Here is a 21627-nt window from a genome sequence, read left to right as displayed (position 1 = left end):
ATTCTGGGAAAACTCTGAAGATAGGTTCATTTTTTGGTCTGGCAACCTTGACAGTGTCCCATCTTTAAAGCAAGAGATTAAAATATGACCTCCAGATTTTCAATTTTGGCACACAGCAGATTAATTTTAGAAGAACATAGTGCACTAGGTTAGGAACAGCCTACGATTTATACCTGACATATAGATGTTTCAGGGTCACACATATTACTATGTCCATGGCATTGACATGCGGCACAGGTGCCTAGGGTTGGGCCAGGTCTCCTGCCAGATGATCTAGAAGGCAGTCTATAAAATCCTGGAGAACATGCCTACAAGAAGGAAAACAGATCATCACATAATAGATGGAAACTGGGAGTACGGCAAGCTCATCTTCACCACCAGCAGCTTTTACAAGTTGCCAGGCCCCCAGCTATGTTAAAAATAATATACAGTACTTTACAAATAGCAGAACCAACAAAAATTGGAAACATTATTGCAAAATCCCTGGAACGCTGCCTTGGCACCAGCCTTTTCATAGTACAGCTACAGAGACCTTTCATTCACATGCAAAATACCCAGTCTTTCTCACTGTGCATCAAGCATCCTTCCCTTCATATCTTGAGAAAGAGGGTTTATTTTCAAAATAAAATTGTTGCATGGGCTACAGGGAGCAAGCAGGAGGGTTCTGTTTCCCTTGTCCCTGGTGGGTTTTTCAGAGTTGACAAGCTAATATCTGCTTGATGGATAACAAGCAAATGTCCAATGACACTCAGCAAAAACATTCTTCATGTATTATTTATATATGTATAATTTAAATACTATAGAAGTAAAGAATTAAAAATAATAAAAGCTCTAATAAAATTTATTCTTGATCTGGATTTTTCCACTTGGTAATAAAATTCTGAGAACCCACCAAAGATGGTTAGGAAAGCTGACGTGCAAAATCAAACCCTTCATCTTCATTTCAAACTTATTATGTAAGTATATCAATGTGGATCTCCAAAAGCATACAGCTATGACCATACAAAAAAACCTAACCAAAGCAGGATTGTTTTGGAGAGTCATCCCATTAGGAGAAAGTGTACCTAGATAAGAGAAACTCTACAACCTCAACCCCCACAAACCCACCCCAGGGATCTTCTACATGCCTCTCAAGATAAACAAGGGAACTGGTGCACACCCTTATATCATGCAACAGCACAGTTATTGAAGGAATACTCGGTCTCACAGAAACAATCCTCAAACCAATCACCACCAAAAGGGCCAGTTTCCTCCAGGACAGAACCAACTTCCTCCAGGAACTCTGCAACATTAACAACTTCCCTCAGAACGCCATCCTTGCCACCATGGATGTCACTTTCCTGAACACCAACATCCCTCACCATGATCATAGAATCATAGAATATCAGGGTAGGAAAGGACCTCAGGAGGTCATCTAGTCCAACCCCCTGCTCAAAGCAGGACCAATCCCCAACTAAATCATCCCAGCCAGGGCTTTGTCAAGTCTGACCTTAAAAATATCTAAGGAAGGAGATTCCATCACCTCCATAGGTAACGCATTCCAGTGTTTCACCATCCTCCTAGTGAAAAAGTTTTTCCTAATATCCAACCTAAACCTCCCCCACTGCAACTTGAGACCATTACTCCTTGTTCTGTCATTAGCTACCACTGAGAACCGTCCATCCTCTTTAGAACCCCCTTTCAGGTAGTTGAAAGCAGTTATCAAATCCCCCCTCATTCTTCTCTTCCGCAGACTAAACAATCCCAGTTCCCTCAGCCTCTCCTCATAACTCATGTGTTCCAGTCCCCTAATCATTTTTGTTGCCCTCCGCTGGACGTTTTGCAGTTTTTCCACATCCTTCTTGTAGTGTGGGGCCCAAAACTGGACACAGTATTCCAGATGAGGCCTCACCAATGTCAAATAGAGGGGAACGATCACGTCCCTCGATCTGCTGGCAATGCCCCTACGTATACATCCCAAAATGCCATTGGCCTTCTTGGCAACAAGGGCACACTGTTGACTCATATCCAGCTTCTCGTCCACTGTAACCCTAGGTCCTTTTCTGCAGAACTGCTCCCAAGCCTTTCGGTCCCTAGTCTGTAGCGGTGCATGGGATTCTTCGGTTCTAAGTGCAGGACTCTGCACTTGTCCTTGTTGAACCTGATCAGATTTCTTTTGGCCCAATCCTCTAATTTTTCTAGGTCCCTCTGTATCCTATCCCTACCCTCCAGTGTATCTACCTCTCCTCCCAGTTTAGTGTCATCTGCAAACTCGCTGAGGGTGCAATCCACACCATCCTCCAGATCATTTATGAAGATATTGAACAAAACTGGCCCGAGGACTGACCCTTGGGGCACTGCACTTGATACCGGCTGCCAACTAGACATGGAGCCATTGATCACTACCCGTTGAGCCCGACAATCTAGCCAACTTTCTATCTACCTTATATGATGGCATTGCTGCCTGCCTCAAATATCTACAACAATGGAAAAAGCTCAGAAATCCATTCCAAACACATTGCCAAACTCATCCATTTCATCCTCACCCAAAACAACTTTTCATTTAACAACAACACTTTGTCCAAACCATGGGAACAACCATGGGTTCCAGGATCACTTGTCAGTATACCAATCTCTCCTTGGGCCACCTTGAGGAAGAATTTCTGGACAAATGCAGCACACATCCATCAATGATATTTTCATCCTCTGGACAGACAACCCAAACTCCCTCATAGATTTTCACCACAAGTTCAACAACCACCTCCCATCCATCAAACTCTCTTTAGAACACCTCCACACCAGTATCAAGTTCCTGGACACCTCAATCAGCTTTAACAATGGAATATTACAGACCACTATATGCAAGAAACCCACAGATCACCACATCTACCTACACAGATCCAGTAACTACACTAGATACTCTAAGAAATCTGTTACCTACAGCCAGGCACTGAGATACCACATAATATGCTCTGAAGAGGAAGTTCAGGATACATACCTAAACACACTTAAAACAGCCTTCATCAAACAAGGACACACCACCAGAGAAGTAGATCTCATCATAGAATAAGCCATCCAAATATCTCAAAAGAACCTGTACAGAAAACAAACCCCACTGACTGCACACTCCTAGTTATCACGTGTCACCCCACAATAGAACCTATATGGGGTATCTGTTATGCTAGCAGACCCAGCTGCCAGCTCATGCCAAGGCCTCTAAGTCTCACTGAAGACTGACAAATGCATGGCTGGAAACCAGTCTGGCTCACCTGTGTGTTAGTGTTATTAAAATAGGTATTAGACTTATAGAGCTATATTTGGTGTTTGGACTTTATGAAATGCTTGTGAGTTGCTGGATGAATTAATCTCACTTATAATATCTGTATCCCATGTTATAAGGTAATATTTAAGTGTTTGCTTTGTAACAATAAAAGTGTTTGCTATGAAGCTGGAAGACCTCCCGACCCAGTCAGAGGAAAAGCATTACTAAGTATGAAATACTAGTTTACCACACAAGGTGCAGTCTCCTGTCCAACAAAAGAAGACCTATAGACACCAGATGAACGATTGTGGAACATCAGTGGACAGAAGACTTTGTTGACTGCTCCCCTCACACCCATGAAGAGCGGATGTGCACAAACCCTCATCTCATCACAGTTTGAACTCTGGGGGAAGGGAATAAAAATCCCTGACCCAAAGATCCTGTATCATTATGCTGCTTGGAATTTGGAGATGGCTTATTTTATGCATAAGCAAGGGATCCCCAACATGCTTGGATATCAGTCCTCATCCTCAAAGAAAACCCGCACAACACTTTCAAAAGACGAGCCTGGGAGCTTAAACTCATAACTTTGCTAGACACTAAGAATCATGGACTGAATAGACTGAATTTATGGCTTATTACAACAATCTATACCCAATAACAACCTCCCCCCCCCCCGCCTCTTCCACCTCTTCCCTTTCCTCCCTATGACTAGTGGGGGGTGTAAGTAAACCGACCACTTCACCTTGATAGGTCCCTTGAAACATGTGTTAACTACATATGCTAAACAAACTATTTAGCAGTGACACTATGAGGCCATGTCTACACTACAGTCCTATATCGGTATAACTATGTCACTCAGGGGTGTGAAAAATCCACACTCCTGAGCAACGTAGTTATACCACCTTAACTCCCCTGTCCCGGTGTAAACAGCGCTGTGTCAACAGAAGAAGCTCCCCTGATGGCATAGTAGCATCTTCACTAAAGTGCACGTGAAGACAAGCCCTGAGTAAGTTTCCCAGACTGGAAGAAGAGGTCTGTGAAAGCTTGAAAGCTTCTCTCACTCCAACAGAAATTGGTCTAATAAAAGATATTACCTCACCCACTTTGTCTCTCTAACATCCTGGGACCGACATAGCTACAACATCACTGCATACTGAATATTGTTGTGATAATTGGTGTAAGGGACCATCTATCACAAAGGCAGACTTGCCAAGTGGTAAGATAGACCAGAATCCCCAAGGGGCTCTCTGCGACTCCATGTTAAAACTGTTCGAGTACTTGAGGAGCTCACACTTGATACTTGGTTTGTATCTAACTATAGAACACACAACCAGTTTGGTTTCTGGCAGTGTGCCCTGAGGTTGGCATCTATGTTTGTGAACCACTCTAGACAGTATCACAGTATCAACAATTACAACCCATCCTTGAGGGATCACATCCTGAAATAAATCTTTCCTGAACCCCTACTTTTGGTCTTCAAACAACGCCCCCCCACACCCAACTTTGCCAAGCTCATCAGAAGAAGAAAGCTCCCACAGACTAGGACAAACCAACTCAAAGTGAGACCAGACGCTGCCAGAACAACAGATACAAAACCTGCAAACATATTTCCAGTGTTACAATGATCAATACCTTCCATGACACACCTTTCAAGATTCATGGGTCCTACGCATGCCTAATGCAACATGTGGTGTACCTCATCCAGTGCATCAAATGCCCTAACAACATCTATGTGGGTGAAACCAGACAATCGCTATGCTCTCAAATGAACTCACACAGAAAAATGATAAAAGATAAAAACACCCTATCAGCTGTAAATGCTTTCTACAAAAAACAAAAACAAACAAAAAACCAAAACCCAACTCCATATTTAACCTGTTAGTCCTCATCCTCAAAGGAAAACTGCACAAAACCTTAAAAGGACAAGCCTGGGAATTTAAATTCATAACTCTGCTGAACACTAAAAACCATGGACTTAACTGAGACATTAATGTTACAGCCCATTACAACAATTTGTAATGCACCCTGCTGCCTATGAACCCTCCATTGACCTATGACTGCAGAAGTGTTAATTGCCCCCTTTATTTGAAGTGGTCTACAACCCCTCATGCTTAACAATCTGTCCCATCTTATATTTAGCTTGTACACTCCGGTAACTATCTCCAGGCCGGAAGAAGAGCTCTGTGAAGCTTGAAGCTTGCCCCTTCCACCAACATAAGTTAGTTCAATAAAAGACATTACCTCACCTACCTCGTTCCTCATAGATAAGACATTCAGTTTTATAGTATGTACAATGGAGCAGGTCTCCAAATCCTATGAAGGGTGTCTTAATGAGGTCATGTCCTACTCTTGATGAGGATTTAAGCTTTTCTGAAGGGGTGGGAGTTCTCCCTCCATTACATGGCAGTAAAATCGATGCAAAGTAAAACAGAAGGGAAATTGAAGTAAAGGCTTTGCACTATCAAAAGTGGGATATTTGAGTGGAGTGTTAATTGACATGTGCTTGACTATGCTCGTACAAAAGCCTGTAGCAGTATGTTAAGTTTATAAGCATTGGTGACCCATTCAAGAATCTAAGTAAGAGAGAAAGTAGAAACACAATTATTTTCTTTAGAGTCAGAAGTAAGTAATCTCAACTCACTTTTATTTTGGTTTAGAATATGTTAAAATCAGTGAAGCACAGAAACAGTCTATCTACCTTTACCATGGCTTGTGAGGAATTCTAATTTAGAGGAATAATCTCAAATGGAAGTAATTTTGCTCCTTACTATAGATTCTTAGTTTTCCCCCTCAAAAATGTCCTTGTCCAAAACAAACTGGTACAGTGGGACCCTTTACAAGTGCTGAGAGCCCTTAGGATTAGGGTACATATATGCAATTTTGGTAAGTCCTCACCTAAGTGGAAACTAAATCATTTGCCTAAATATGCTATTGACATTCTTCTCATCTGTATTGATTTGAAAATTATGAAATGATCCAGAATATGGTTATAATATGAAGTAAATTATGAGGATGTTGAATGCATTTTCCACAACTATTTTTGAAAGATACAAGCAGTGCTTATCAGGAAAGGTCTTTTTTATCCTTATATTTTGGGCATGCACTTGAATACAAATTTTGGACACCAATGTCACCTCTGAAACATCTGAGGCAAAAATACTACATGCATAGCTCTTACAACTGCAATTTTGGGATATTGATTAAACCAAGCCGTAGAAATGATTCCAGATAATATGACAAGCTTTACTACCTATTACCATGTGCTAGAAAGCAACTGGGTATCAGATTTTTCTCTTTTCCTATTGGAATACGGGGGCTTAATCCTTTATAGAATATTAAAATTAAATATATATATATATATATTGTGAGAGCATTCAGATTGCACAATTAAGCAGGAAATGGCAACATTGTAACTTCAACCTTGCCTCTCCCTCCCAGAAAGTGTGCATAATGATACAGTTCTAATTACATTACCACATATAAGAGCTGGGTGAACACTGGATTTTTTGGTTTGTTTGCAATTGGAAAAATTGAAAACAAGTTTTGGTTTGATTCACAACATTTTCAGAGAATTGAAAAGTTGAAAGAATTTTGAGTCAGGTTGAAGTGAAAAGGTTTCATTTTGACCTGATTCAAAAATTTTTGTTTTGATTTTGGGCATTATGACAAAAGCCCAATTTCCAAAACTCAAAATACTTCATGAAATGGAACTTCCATCACCTACACAGCTCTGCTTTTGGGTGTTTGACTTTGAAACATTAATAGTGTTCTTTTAATGAAGTTTTTTGGGGTGTAATAATAAATAACTTGTGTGGTGAAAAATTTCAAAGAGATCACTATTTGTTTGTGGACAACTCATGAGCTGAAAATTACGTGCAATTCACCAAATAACTACTGTGCATATTTTTTCGTCTATAGTTTGTTCATGACTCATAGTGAATATTTAATATTTAAAATTCAAGCTGTTTTTATTGAACTCAGAGGCTACCTGTTGTTTCTATTCCCTGACTGCATGAATGCATCACTTAGATTAATTTTTTCAATATGAATTTGCATAGGTATAAATTCAAAATTCACTACAGGGAAAGGTTTTGTAATATCCACTTACAAATCTTGGTTCTGGGGGAACATTCCTGCTTGTAAATGCACTTGATAGAATATTTGTTCAATACAAGCAAAAGGGACGTGAATGCAGTTAAAAGGAATTTTTCTTATTTTTCTTATATAGGCTCCTATTACCCCCCAGCCCCTGTCCCGATTTTTCACATTTGCTGTCTGGTCACCCTAGTTTTAAAACATTCAAAATTCACTGACAATTTTTGGCTGCATCCACCCAGCTGCAGTGATAAATAAGAATGTGTGATACTCTGTCAGTTCATGTCTGTTTTGCCAAGTACCTAACTTCAAATTCACTACAGAGAATTAGCCAAGAATATAGCAAGCCAGTGGCAGTATTTGAGCATTTTAAGAAATAGCCATGAAGTGATATTTTTAGGCTAACCTCCAGAAGATAGTGATAGCACAACAACCAAGGTATTGCTAATACAGAAGAATCTCAGAGTTACAAAACCCTTGGGAATGGAGGTTGTACGTAACTGAAAAGTTCCACAACTCTGAACAAGATGTGGGTTTGGGGGCTGCAGCCACAGGGCGAGGGTGTGTGTGTGTGTGTGTGTGTGTGTGTGTGAGGGCTCTGGATGGGTGGTGGGGGGGATCGGAGCTTCTGACCCTCGAGGTGCCAAGGGTAAGGGCGCTGAGGGCTTCTGCATTGCGGGAGCACCAGGGCTCAGGGCTTCACACCCGGGGGGAGCGCCGGGGCTCAGGGCTTCAGTCCTGCAGCTCCATTCCTGACTTCTGCCCTGCAGAAGGCACTGAGGCTCGGGGCTCCCCACAGCTCCGCTCCCAGTTTCAGCTGGGGCGGGATGGGGGGGAGGAGTAGAGCTTGGAGCTTTAGCTATGGGGGACCCCCTGGTACTGAAACTGGCACTCCCTTCATAGAATCATAGAATGTCAGGGTTGGAAGGGACCTCAGGAGGTCATCTAGTCCAACCCCCTGCTCCAAGCAGGGACCAACACCAACTAAATTATCCCAGCCAGGGCTTTGTCAAGCCGGGCCTTAAAAACCTCTAAGGATGGAGATTCCACCACCTCCCTAGGTAACCCATTCCAGTGCTTCACCACCCTCCTAGGGCCGGCCCACAACATTTTGGCACACGAGGCGGGGAGCTCAAATGACGCCCCCATGCCCCCTCACTTGGGCCAAAACTTTGAAAGGTCTCAATATGCCTTCTTCCTGTTCTACTCCTCTCATGGTACTGCTCTGCTACCTACCCCAATAAAGGAGAACTAACAACTTAAAATGCCTTGTTCAAAAATTTTAAGTAACACTTAACTTTCAAAGATTTGAACAGCAAATGTAACTTTTCTTGTCTGCATAGTAAACACTGGCATTTTTGTCTGTTTGAATAACCAAAGAGGTGCTTTCTGTGCCTTCTTGGTTGCAAAGATTTGAACTGCTTCCTGCTGAAGGTCCACAGTCTGGGCCAGCTCATGCTCTATTGAGATGGCTGCAATGCCGACCAGCCTCTCCTGTGTCATTGTGGAGCGTAGATGTGGTTTTATTAACTTCAGCTTGGAGAAGCTGTGTTCTCCACTGGCAACTGTTACAGGAAGTGTTAGAAGTATGCGCAGAGCAACAAAAGCATTTGGAAAGAGGGTGGTCTTTATTTGTGCACATATATTCCAGAACAGCCTTTGGAGTTGATCCTGCTGAAATGTATCTTGAAAGGGCTTTCAGTTCATCACCTAAATCACGCACATCAATATCGCTCATGTCATCATGTGTCAACACTGTCTCTAGTGTCCTGCATTGCTGGTGTAGGTCTTCCTCAGGTAGAGTGAGGAGTTTTGGAATATCATACAACATCCCAAATATACTGCTGTGTTCCTTGAGCTGCATGAAACGTTCTTCAACTGACTGTATTGCACAATCTAGCACCTGGTTAAAGAATTGAACTTTGAATTGTTGTTTGGGGTCTCTAATGGGATTATCCCGTGCCTCGTAATCAAAATGTCTTCTTCTTCGGGGACTCTTGTATTCTTGAATGGGTGGGAAAATAGCTTCAGTGTGAAGTTCCTCTGGCAACTTCTGTGCACTGTTCAGAACGTTTTGAAATCCCTCATCTGACTGGTAAGACTGTAGGTATGACTTTGCTTTGTCCAGTTGTTCCATTGCTCCAGATATATCAAAGTCAACGCCTTGGAGTCTCTTGCTTACAACGCCTTGGAGTCTCTTGCTTATTTCAAACAGTATGTCATGCCACAACACTAAGCCGCACAGCAATTTGAAGTTATGTATGTTTCTGGTGATTCCATTTCCCTCTGCCACTGTTCTCCCATGAACAGTTCCTGTCATAGCATTATCCTCCATAATGGCAACTATGGCATCATCTATCTTCCCAATTTGGTGTTTGATAGGCTTTATCGCCTCCTCTTGACTTTCCCATCGTGTGGCACTCAGCGGTTTTAGTGTCAGAGAGGATGTTCCCAGATGGTGCTTCAAAATCTGCCATCAATGAGTTGATGCAGAGAAAAATACATAGATGCTTTGAATTACACTTAAAAATTCAGCAGCCTCACTAGAAGCTGATGCTGAATCACTGACCATCAAGTTCAATGAATGAGAACTGCATGGGACAAAAAAAGCTTGAGGGTTTAACTCTCGGATCCATGTCTGCACTCCTCTGCTCTTTCCTCTCATGTTGGCACCATTATCGTAGCCCTGACCTCTCATGTCAGCTATCACAATTCCCGTATCTTCCAGCATTTTAAGAAGCACATTTGTCATACCAGCTCCTGTAGTATCATCAATGTCAATAAATTCTATAAAATGTTCTCTGACAGTCACCGTTGCAGGGACATTTTCTCTAGGTTCGGTTGTTGTTACAAAACGCACCATTAAAGCCATTTGTTCCATATGGCTGATGTCAGGTGTGCAGTCCAGAATAACAGAGTAATATCTTGCTGACTTCAGATCTGCCACAATTTTCTGTTTGACTTTTGTTGCCAGTAACTGTATGATCTCATTTTGAATTGTTTTTCCAAGGTAGTGGTGTGTGTACATTTCTTGGGTGGTGACTCTTCTTAGACGCTCCTGGAGTACAGAATCAAACTCAGCCATCAGCTCCACAATTTTAAGGAAGTTTCCATAGTTTGGCACATACAGCTGATCTGAAGTGCCACACAGTGCTAGGTTTTGGGTAGCAAGCATACTCACAATGGCAATGAGCCTTTTCAGAACATTTTGCCAGTAAAGAGACTCTGATGCAATCTTCTCTTGATGCTGATCATATATGGTGGCCTTTAACCTTAGTCTCATCTCAAGCTTTTTCCACCTATGGAATGCTCTCTGGTGATTTGCTGCCTTCTCACGGCATGCCGGATTTCTAGCCAGATTTTTCCAGTCCTTTGTTTCTGTAGAACCCAATGTGGCTGGAACATTAGACTGGAAGAGTTCGCAACAAAAACAGTATGCAGCTTTCTGGGGTTTTGAGTACATAAGCCATGGCCTCTCCACTTTGTCACGATTGGGGATTTCATGTTGGTAATGTGTTGGATGGAAACTTCTATTTTCATTGTCTTTGGGTAACGTGAAGTTTTTCACTTGCTCTGGCCCATGCAGTACAAGGAAGTCCCTCAGGCTACTGCTCAAGTGGGTCCACAGTCCTGGATCATCTAGACTTAAGGAACTAAACTCAGCAGCAGCTGTTTCTTGTGCCTCCACCACACTCTTCTCTGATCTACACTTTTCTTCAGAATGTGCATGGTTACATCCATTTGAGATGGAGATATGGATGCTGCAGTAGCTGCCAGGTCACCTGCACTCTGACTAACTGGAAGATCAGGCATCTCCTCACCACTCACATCCTCACTGGGGCCAGAAGGCTTGCCGTGAACATTTGTGTCTATGTATCTCAAGAGAGTTCCTTCCTGCTTAGATAGAAATGCTTCCTTTGCTTTCTTTCTTTTTCTGAATGCTGCCCCAGAGGGGCGTTTTCTTCTTTCACTCATGACTGCTGTTCTGTGCCAGCTATAGTGGCTCTCAACACTCAATTAAAGGGGACAAATAAACAGGCTGGTAGCAGGGCCTGAGTGAGGGAAGATATCAACGTCTTAAGGGCCTAACTGGCTCCTACTACTTCAGTTGATTGCCTGTTCTCCTCCAGTGGGTTCAGGGAAGCAGCAGGAAACAGGAAGCTCCCTGAGAAGCTGATGTTAATCAGTCCAGGCTCCTGAGGGTGCTAGAGAGGTACACAAGAGGCTCCTCCTCCTCTCTCTCCCTGCAGCTGCTGCTGCTTTCTGTTATTACCTCTCACCTTTTCTCCTGCCTGCCTGTTATGTCTCTTGTGCCCTCCTTCCTCCAGCACAGCACTCCACCATCTCTGTGCACCTAGAGCAGAGAGAATACATATGCACCAGCAGCAGACACAATTTTCTACACTCTGGGTCCTAGTGGCGCCCTCCCCCCCCCAGTCTGGCACCTGAGGTGGCCGCCTCAGTTCGCTTCATGATAAGGCCAGCCCTGCACCCTCCTGGTAAAACAGTGTTTCCTAATATCCAACCTAGACCACCCCTACTGCAACTTGAGACTGTTGCTCCCTGTTTTGTCATCTGCCACCACTGAGAACAGCCTAGCTCCATCCTCTTTGGAACCCCCTTTCAGGTAGTTGAAAACTGCTATCAAATCCCCTCTCACTCTTCTCTTCTGCAGGCTAAACAAGCCCAATTCTCTCAGCCTCACCTCATAAATCATGTGCCCCAGCCCGCTGATCGTTTTCATTGCCCTCTGCTGGACTCTCTCCAATTTGTCTACATCCTTCCTGTAGTGGGGGGTTCGAAAACTGGATGCAATATTCCAGATGTTGCCTCACAAGTGCCAAATAGAGGGGAATAATCACTTCCCTCCATCTGCTGTTAGCCTTCTTGGCAACAAGGGCACACTGCTGACTCCTATCCAGCTTCTCATCCACTGTAATCCCCAGGTATTTTTCTGCAGAACTGCTGCTTAGCCAGTCGGTCCCCAGCCTGTAGAAGTACATGGGATTCTTCTGTCCTAAGTGCAGGACTCATCACTTGTCCTTGTTGAACCTCATCAGATTGCTTTTGGCCCAATCCTCCAATTTGTCTAGGTCGCTCTGGACCCTAGCCCTAACCTCCAGCGTATCTACCTCTCCCCCCAGCTTAGTGTCATCTGTGAACTTGCTGAGGGTGCAATCCACACCATCCTCCAGATCATTAATAAAGATGTTGAACAAAACCGGCCCCAGGACTGACACCTGGGGCACTCTGCTTGATACCAGCTGCCAACTAGACAGTGAGCTGTTGATCACTACCCGTTGAGCCCAACAATCTAGCCAGCTTTCTATCCACCTTATAGTCCATTCATCCAATCCATACTTTTTTAACTTGCTGGCAACAACACTGTGGGAGATATATCACGTCCACTGCTTTCCCCACATGCACAGAGCCAGTTATCATTATAGAAGGCAATCATGTTGGTCAGGCATGACTTGCCCTTGGTGAATCCATGTTGACTGTTCCTGATCACCTTCCTCTCCTTCAAGTGCTTCAAAATGGTTTCCTGGAGGACCTGCTCCATGATTTTTCCAGGGACTGAGGTGAGGCTGACCGGCCTGTAGTTCCCCTGGTTCTCCTTCTTACCTTTATTAAAGATGGGCACTATATTTGCCTTTTTCCAGTCATCTGGGAGCTCCCCAATCACCATGAGTTTTCAAAAATAATGGCCTACAGCTCTGCAATCACATCAGCCAATTCACTCAGTACTCTCAGATGCATTAGATCTGGACCCATGAACTTGTGCATGTCCAGCTTTTCTAAATAGTCCTTAACCTGTTCTTTCACCACTGAGGGCTACTCACCTCCTCCCCATACTGTGCTTCCCAGTGCAGCAATCTGGGAGCTGACCTTGTCTGTGAAGACCGAGGTGCAAAAATAAGCATTGAGTACTTCAGCTTTTTCCACATCATCTATCACTAGGTTGCCTCCTCCATTCATTAAGGGGAGGCCAAAGCCCTGAGCCCCAGTGCCCCCCAGGGGTCTTAAGCCAGGAACTGAACTGTGGGGCTGAAGCCCCGAGCCCCAGGGCTCCCCCTGGTCGAAAGCCCTGAGCCCTGGTGCTCCCGAGGGTCAGAACCTGAGCCCCTCCACCCCCACCCAGAGCCCTGGGCCCCCCGCAGTTGCAGCTGTAACTCCCCGTGGCTGAAGCCCTGAACTTCAGGGCTAAAGCCCTGAGGCAGTACAGTATTTGCTGGTGGTTTTTTGGTCTCCCCTGCTGCCTGACTGATTGCTTTTGGTTCCATATGGTATCTGGCTGACCAGTAAGTCCGTAACTCTGGTGTTTTTTATCTTTGAGGTTCTACTGTTTACACCTCATCTCTTTCAACAAGTTTCATTGACTTCTACTGCACACACAACTCAAGTACTGAGGTCTTGATCCAGCAAAGTTTAATGTGCTTAACTTTAAGCACATGAATAATTCCAATGACTTCAATGGGACTACTCATCTGCTTAAAGTTAAATAAGTGCTTAAACACTTTGTCAGATGAGGACCTGGGAGAGAAGGAACAGAGGGAATAAAATTAAGGGAGAGTGGGTGGCTTAGTTAAGCACAGTTATTGTTTGAAACTCTTCTCATACCATTTCTGCTGAAAGACAAATACAGAGTAAAGACATTTAATGGAGGTTAACCAGAAACTGTACCTCACATGACAAGCCAGAATAACCCAGCGGGCAGTCACATTTCTCAATCAAGTGAGCACGAGGACTCATTCCAGACACATTGCCTTCTTCAGCAACTTCCATCGAGATCTCAGAAATTCTGGAAAACACAAACCGGCAAACAAAGCTTATCAACTCCATAAAGCATTGTTTCAATAAAGGTTCAAAGTCAGCCAGTTCAGGAGAAAAAGGCTTCATTTGGCTGTCTTGAATCCTCTTGGCCTTAACGACATGAGACAAAAAATGCTCTATTTTTGCCTGTGTATGAAGGAAACTTTAAATCCAACATACCTTCATTCTGATTTTCCATTTCTATCCTGAAGTTTAACTAACTGGTGTACTCTTCTTAGTTCCATCTCCCCTTTTTTATTTTCAGCCCAGAATACTGACAAAAGCTCATATCTGATTCCTCATTTGAACATATCGTTAAGAAATTGATGTCACACACTAAACCCGGATCCAGTTCACAATTCACAGAAGTGCAATAATAACTTTATTCACTAAATATGCTTCCAATGAGGCATTTTTTAAAAATAAAATGTTCCCCCAGCAACTAAAGCAATCTCACAAGCTGTAGAACAGACTTCAAAGACGTTGGACAGTCAGTTGCCTTTTAGCAGCAATTTTAAGACAGCCAGAATTCATTTTTTCCCTCAGAATCACAAGGACAAACAAGCAAAATGTTTAAAACAAAGAAACACATAGAAGTTGGTTAATGTTGGAAAAAAGTATGTTTCACATTGGGACTACGGACTCTTTCCCTCCCCAAATGTCCACTTGATTATATTAATATCCTATACCCTCATCTCCCAACTATCCTCCCCACATACACCGAACAGACAAAATGATTCTAAAGGGCAACAAATGAAGCATGGACAATGACAGCAAAAGACAGTTCTAAAGCATTAGTTTATCCCAGGGCATTGCAAAATTGTTGCTTTGCCGAAAGGAGGTATTTTAGCTCTCTCCTTCTTCTTTTGTTTAAATGACTACTAAACTGTGAAAATATTTGTTGTTCTTTAATAAGTAAAAAATATAGGACAAGCCACATAAATTTTAAAGCTTCCAAAAATAATTCCAAATCTAAGCAAGGAGAGGAAATTTCTTTCTCTTCTATCATTGAATATGAATACTTATAGTAAAAGTTAAATCAAAGTAAAGAAGCTAATCCATCCAGAATTTATTTATTAAATATCTGTGTGTAGGCGTTAGTACAAAGAAACTTATGGAAATAATTAGCTCCTGTTCATACTCCCAAATCACCCAATTCACAGATTTCTCCACCCCCACCCCCAGTTATACTGATCTGTTTGTTTAGGCATGTCTATTGCACCTGTCATCTTGGTATATAGGTGTCGACATTAAGAAGACCATAAGCAAATCTAGGGTGAAATCCTGACCCATTCAAATCAATGTGAGTTTTGCAATTGACTTCAGTGGGATCCGGAGTTCACCACTAATTTCTTGAGTCAATGCAATGTCCCAAGTGACAGCAGCACTTTCCAGCCTATATACGTTTGTCCCTACTTGAGAAGGAGGGTCACCTGGAATAGAGAAGTAGAACAAGGAGGAGACAAAAACAACGGACTGCAAAATAAATAGGGTCCAAAATTATTGTTTTTGTATGGAGTGTCAACACAAGCTTGAATGGAACTCCCTGTACATTTAATATAAAAACAGAGTGGAATCTGCTTCCCCATCATCATCAAGATCCAGGATATGCCTACACTGCAATCTTCAGCATGGGCTAGCAATACAAGTACGAATCGAAGGTCCCTGTACAGCCCGCACTGAAGCCCTTAGTCATAAACCAGAGACAATGCTCTGTGTACGGCACAAACTATATACTGTCCCAGAGCTGAATTTACATAACAATATACTTTGGGACCAAAAAGCTATTTGTTGTCTGGGGAAAAGTGTTACTTAAGGTAGGTTAGGTTCAGTTGCTTCCTGAAGCATGTCTAATAAGAATCAGTCTAACCACTGCTTCCTGATCAGCATCTAGTATTCTGAAATAATTAACAGTAAAATTGAAAGCATATTTCCAATCCAAACTAATTTATTATCAAAATCCAGTTGCCTGATGAGCAAAACAAAATCTAATTTGAATCTATGAAAGAAATATTTCAATTTTGAGTGGTGAAAGTGAAAAAGGAGAACAAAATGAACACAGTAGGAGAAAAATGTTTGCCTTTGGATTTTTAGTAGAAACCTCTAAATAACTCTCCTTAATAGCATAGCTTTCTTACAAAAACAAATTATAAATTATATGGCTAATATAGGGCTAACATTAGAATTAAACTATTTTACACTTAGGTCTGGTTTGAATTTTCATTGACAGTGTTTTTGTACAGTATATCAGTCATCTGCACTCTGCTTTTTTAAACATTTGAGTTGAAAGAATTTCCATGTTAGAATTAAAGAGCTATTAACTCCTCATTAAGAAAAGGAGGACTTGTGGAACCTTAGAGACTAACCAATTTATTTGAGCATAAGCTTTCGGGAGCTACAGCTCACTTCTTCTGATGCATCCAATGAAGTGAGCTGTAGCTCCCGAAAGCTCATGCTCAAATAAATTGGTTAGTCTCTAAGGTGCCACAAGTCCTCCTTTTCTTTTTGTGAACACCGACTAACACAGCTGCTACTCTGAAATCTAACTCCTCATTGTACACTTTGAAAAAAATTGACAGCAGCCCTTTATAATAATTTTTTCTATAACTCTCTTCCCTCAGACTTTATTTCTAATGGCAACTGGGTGAGAAGAGAAGCTTTGCTTGTTAAGAGTTAGGCTCCAAATCAGGAAAGCATCCAGGACACAACTAAAGCACATGCTTAACTATAAGTCACTGGACTTAAGAACATGTTCAAAGGTAAGCATGTGCGTAAGGGCTGTTCTGAATAGGGATGGACTTAAGTCTGTGGTCTAACTTCTCTCCTGAATCAAAGTCTCTAGTTCTTAGGGAAATCTTCCAAGGTCTTCTAAGGAATTTTTGGGATTGATTCTGCTGTTCTTATTCAAATGACATTTCCTCTGAAATCAACAGGCATTTTGCTTGAGTATAGATTGCAGGGGTTTGCCTGCTAATTCTCCACCTAGTGTCTCAAATATCATGGTGATGAGCATTATATAAATGCCTAGACAGATATCATAAAACTTTATTGTGACAATTATCTTCATATCAGTTGTGATATCATACACAAGGACTATGACTTCAGGTGGAGAGGTACCAGAAAGGGAATAGATTAACTCTTTAACAAGTCCCGCTGCTATATAAAAGGCTATACCCTGTAATGTGACTCTGTAAAAATGGCATCTTGGTTTTGTAACTGCTATCCTTGCAAACACACCCTGAAATTGGAAAGCCGATCTCTCGTCTCCTGATTTACACATCATCATTGGTAGCCCTGACCCAATCAAGGTGCATTATGCTTTGGTGTAGCTAGCTGTGAATAAGGTGTCCATCTCTGTACACCTCAGCATAAAGATTCTGAAAATGAAAATCGTATAGCATTTTTTCTTATGATGCATGAGCCAGGATAGAGTCACCTCACCCTCCACAGCTGAGCTGGGCTCTGTAGTGCTAACAGTGATTGATATAAATTGATGGAATATTTTTCCGGAGCAAAGAGAATGCTTTTCAAAGTTTTCCATGAGGTATCAGAATTACTTTCCCACTCCTCTAAGCTGAGGTTTCCCTGTGCACATCACACAATGTTGTAAATTAACCATGCCAAAAATAGACAATATGAACCGACTGACACCCGCAGCTGCAGGGGACATCCAAGTTTTGGAGAATGGATGGTTAGTTCCTTTAAAATTACTTACAAAAATTAATAATTAATAATAAATAACAACCATCTGCTTCTATCACTTTTAGGGCACAGATACTAGTCTTCCATGTCTCTGTTACACAAATATTGCAAAGTTACACTATATCTTTTTAATTCTACCACCATAGTAGTACCTTCTCGAAATTCTATATCTTGATAGAGATATTTGTAGCCTATTACTTTTAATTTGCCTATATATGCCTAGTGTCATTTTAACTGGGCACTATTTGCATCACTAATCATTTATTCACTACTGATTGCCAAGAGACAAATATTTCACAGGCCAAAATTCATATTTATATAATAACACAATATCTGCATAGCATTCAAATCTGTTTACAAAATATATTTTTGCTTTTTTCTTGGCTTTGGGATACTGAGAATAAAAGTCTCATTTGGCTACAATAATTATGGTTTTCTCTTAATACAATTCCTTTCTTCCACTTCTCCAGCTATACTGGACACCCTACTCTTCTTGTACATCCCACTGATTTTGTGCCTGGATTAAAAAATCAGTTTGAAGTCTCAAGTGAATTAGCTGGGATGACTGCAGTATTTCAGGCTATTGCATGAAATTGTTACCTGCTTTGTCTCATGATGCTGCCATGAGAAGCTTTAATAAGAATGTAATGAATGTTGTAAAGCACATCCATGAAGTCCTCACGTGTCACAGTACTACTGACTCTTGCGTCATCACCATGATATCTCCATTCATGCTGAAGGAAACAGTAACACAAAAGCCAGCCAGTTAACAGTATCAACAGAACCAAGGGTTAACATTCTGAAACAGAACTGACTAAAACGTTACCTCAGTCATCTCTATCTCATGCCTCGTCAGCTGGCCAATCAAAGGGGCAGCCATATGCCGGATGATAGTTCTAGTACGTGTGGGAGGCCCACCTCTGATGATGACTTGAGGATTATAGGTAGCAAAACCCGTCTCCTCGCGTGCTTCAAAGTAGATAGCATATTTCAGTTTCCCTCCATAAGCAGTCAGCTAACGAAGCAAACAGAGATACCAGTTACAGTTAGCTACAACTATATCTCTGTGTATACATGATGGATATGTAAGTATTACAAATGGATGTATAAATACGCGTGTGTGTGTGTGTGTGTGTACACAGAGGCATGTGCTACTTGGAATACATGGAGATCAAGGATTGTGCACAGACATACATGAAGGTAATCTGTTTCTGCAGAACTGTAAAAATAAATGTCCCTCTTTGTGAGAGTCTGTGGGAATATCAACATTCCCATGAGCCCAATCAGGGGACTTCAAAAGTGCAACACACAATAGAGCCACAGAGGTGCAAAAGGCCCAAAGAGAAGGCTGTTTCAAACATTTTCAACAAACTGTGTCCACACAAGACATACAAAGCTTGTGTAACATTTCTGTCAGATTGGGAGAGGCAGGGAGTCACCTGAGTGAAATATTAACTTAATACAATCCCCCCACCTTTTTTTTAGTAGTAGTTTTGTGAAAAGCTCCATCTTGTGCAAATAAATAAAATCACAAGGTAAAATCTGGAATTCCTGACAGATCTGTTGGCTATCATTGCCTTCGATGGACAATAAAATTCCCATTAGCAGCATATTTCTTATATATTTATATGATTAAATATCTAGTTTAAGATAGTATTGATGTTACAGGATTCCAAGTTTTGATGACAATTAATAGAATTTCCAATTATTTTTGTGACAATTTTTCCTTGACAAACGGTACTGACAAAAATATTTATTCTTTGCAAGCACCTTCCAGTTTGCTGTCATTTTCCCAATAGAGGAATCAGAAGCATTTATAAAATGTCAATTTTTGTCAGAATTCAAAGAAATCATCTTTACCTTTCGTCCTTCAAATTGCTCTGGAAGTTTCCAGTAAATAGGTTCTGATTGGAGATCTTGCATCACCAGTTCAATGTTAGCTACTATCTCTGGATGCTGGAATACAACCCCTCTGGTAGTATTGTCCTGAAGGTTTTCATCTACCAGTGGAAGAACCATCTGTTCCGGCTTCAACGTCAGCTGCACATATTAAAGGGATTAAAAAGAAAAAAAAATATTTTTTCAAGCTTTTTTCATGTAGGCAAAGTCTCGTTATTCTTTTATTTTTTATTCTCTTAAAAACTGGTTGTACTTACTTTCACACTAGCCCTTAGTCATGTGCGTAGTCCCACTAAACAGAACTATTTGAGTAAGTGTTGTGCACTGTAAGAGTTCCACCATCTAGCCCTTTGCATTTAGTGCTCATGATAGTGAGGAAAAAGCAGCACTGGCTAGAGCCAAACACCGTGTGATATGAGCACGTGTCTGCAAGCTCTTCACAGACCTTTGCCAATGTAGCTTGTTCATAAGACTTTGATATGTCTGTTATTTCAGTCCTGGGCCACACCTCTGTACAGAGTCTGAGAATCTTATATTACGATGAAACACACCTCTTATTTTCACTTAAGATCTAGACTTACAGGGTAGACAGGCGTAATATAGGCATTTTTGTTACATTTATTGCTACCGGACAGCGAATGTGAGAATAACTATTTACTGTTAGAAGCTCTAAGACTGTACTGAGCATGCGCCACTGGGTTGGAGCAATGTGAGGAATTTTTTCCAAGATGGAGACTGATTAGTTGTCTTTGTGATCCTGTACCACAATAAAATATCTCCTTTTTCAGTTCTAATCCATTTTGGGTCTCCATATACTACATTGGCAATGAGGATAAACTGAAAACAACCATCAGACAGTTCTACATACTGTGCAAGTAACAACCTTTTTTTGCCTTTCCATATGGCTGCATATGGAAAAATGAAAGAGTATGATGCAGAATGGGATAACTGGATTCAGTACTCCCAGATTCTCGCAGTACTTCATTGCAAATGGTAAAGAGGATGATAACAAGAAACATGCCATGTTATTGAGAGTTTTTGGAGCAAAAACATACAGTTTAATTAGAAGTTTAGTGGCACTGGAAAAGGCCCATGCCAAATCCTTTGATGAGCTGGTTAAAGTTGTCTTGCACCATTATAACCCCAGGCCACCAGAGATTGTGCAGCATTTTGAATTTAACCGTTTCTCCCACCAGCCTGGAATGTGGTCCATAGTAGTTTTTGTAGAAGAACTGCGTTATTTATCAGAGCTTTGTGGTTTTGGAGATACAGTAAATGCCATGCTGTGGGATAGACTTATCTGTGGTTCAGTGATGAAAGAGTTCAAAGATGTTTGTTGGCAGAGTCCACCTTAGTTTTGACAAAGCTCTGGAAATAGCGTAAGGTATGGAAGTAGGTACGCAGCATGTTTTGGATTTATAGGGAAGCACTAAACAACAGTTAGATAGCCAAACTGTTGTGGGGACCTGCCATACACAAATTGTCCAGCATTTCACACAAAATAAATGAATCTTTAATTAAACAGAGGTACCTCCTTACGAACACACAACATTGCTTTAGAGGTGAGGAGAAACATGACCAAATACCCCTCCCCATATAAGGCTACAGAGTGCTGGATTTGCCAGAAGTGAAGTCATCTTACAAAAGCATGCTGTACAAAATGGACATATGGAAGGGAAAATGTGGGTCACAAGAAAGAGGCTTGTCATATTGCAGAGAAGGAAGAGGAACTGAGGACTTGAGGTATACGACGTTTAATGTTACCAACGAAAGCCAAAAGGAGATGGCACTGCAAGTGGATGTTACAATTGATGGACAAAGAATAACCATGGAAACTGATACAGGAGCTTCTCTATCTATAATCAGTGAAGTTA

General features: G+C 41.6%; 1 protein-coding gene across 3 annotated transcripts in view; it reads right to left on the bottom strand.

Annotated features, from left to right (window-relative positions):
• Positions 1–21627, bottom strand: part of LAMA2 (laminin subunit alpha 2) — a 476685-nt gene that overhangs the window by 122547 nt on the left and 332511 nt on the right. For all 3 annotated transcript variants that reach the window (XM_075126729.1, XM_075126730.1, XM_048844580.2), the window contains 5 exons: positions 19715–19894; positions 18681–18869; positions 18455–18588; positions 14024–14141; positions 174–308 (listed from right to left, as the gene is read on the bottom strand). In XM_075126729.1, coding sequence (XP_074982830.1) covers positions 174–308; positions 14024–14141; positions 18455–18588; positions 18681–18869; positions 19715–19894 — 756 coding nt within the window. The remainder of the gene's footprint in view (positions 1–173; positions 309–14023; positions 14142–18454; positions 18589–18680; positions 18870–19714; positions 19895–21627) is intronic.

The sequence above is a fragment of the Caretta caretta genome, chromosome 3 (assembly GCF_965140235.1).
Source record: "Caretta caretta isolate rCarCar2 chromosome 3, rCarCar1.hap1, whole genome shotgun sequence".
Lineage (NCBI taxonomy): Eukaryota > Metazoa > Chordata > Testudines > Cheloniidae > Caretta > Caretta caretta.
Note: the sequence above shows the minus strand (reverse complement) of the source record. Positions and strands in the feature narration are given on the sequence as shown.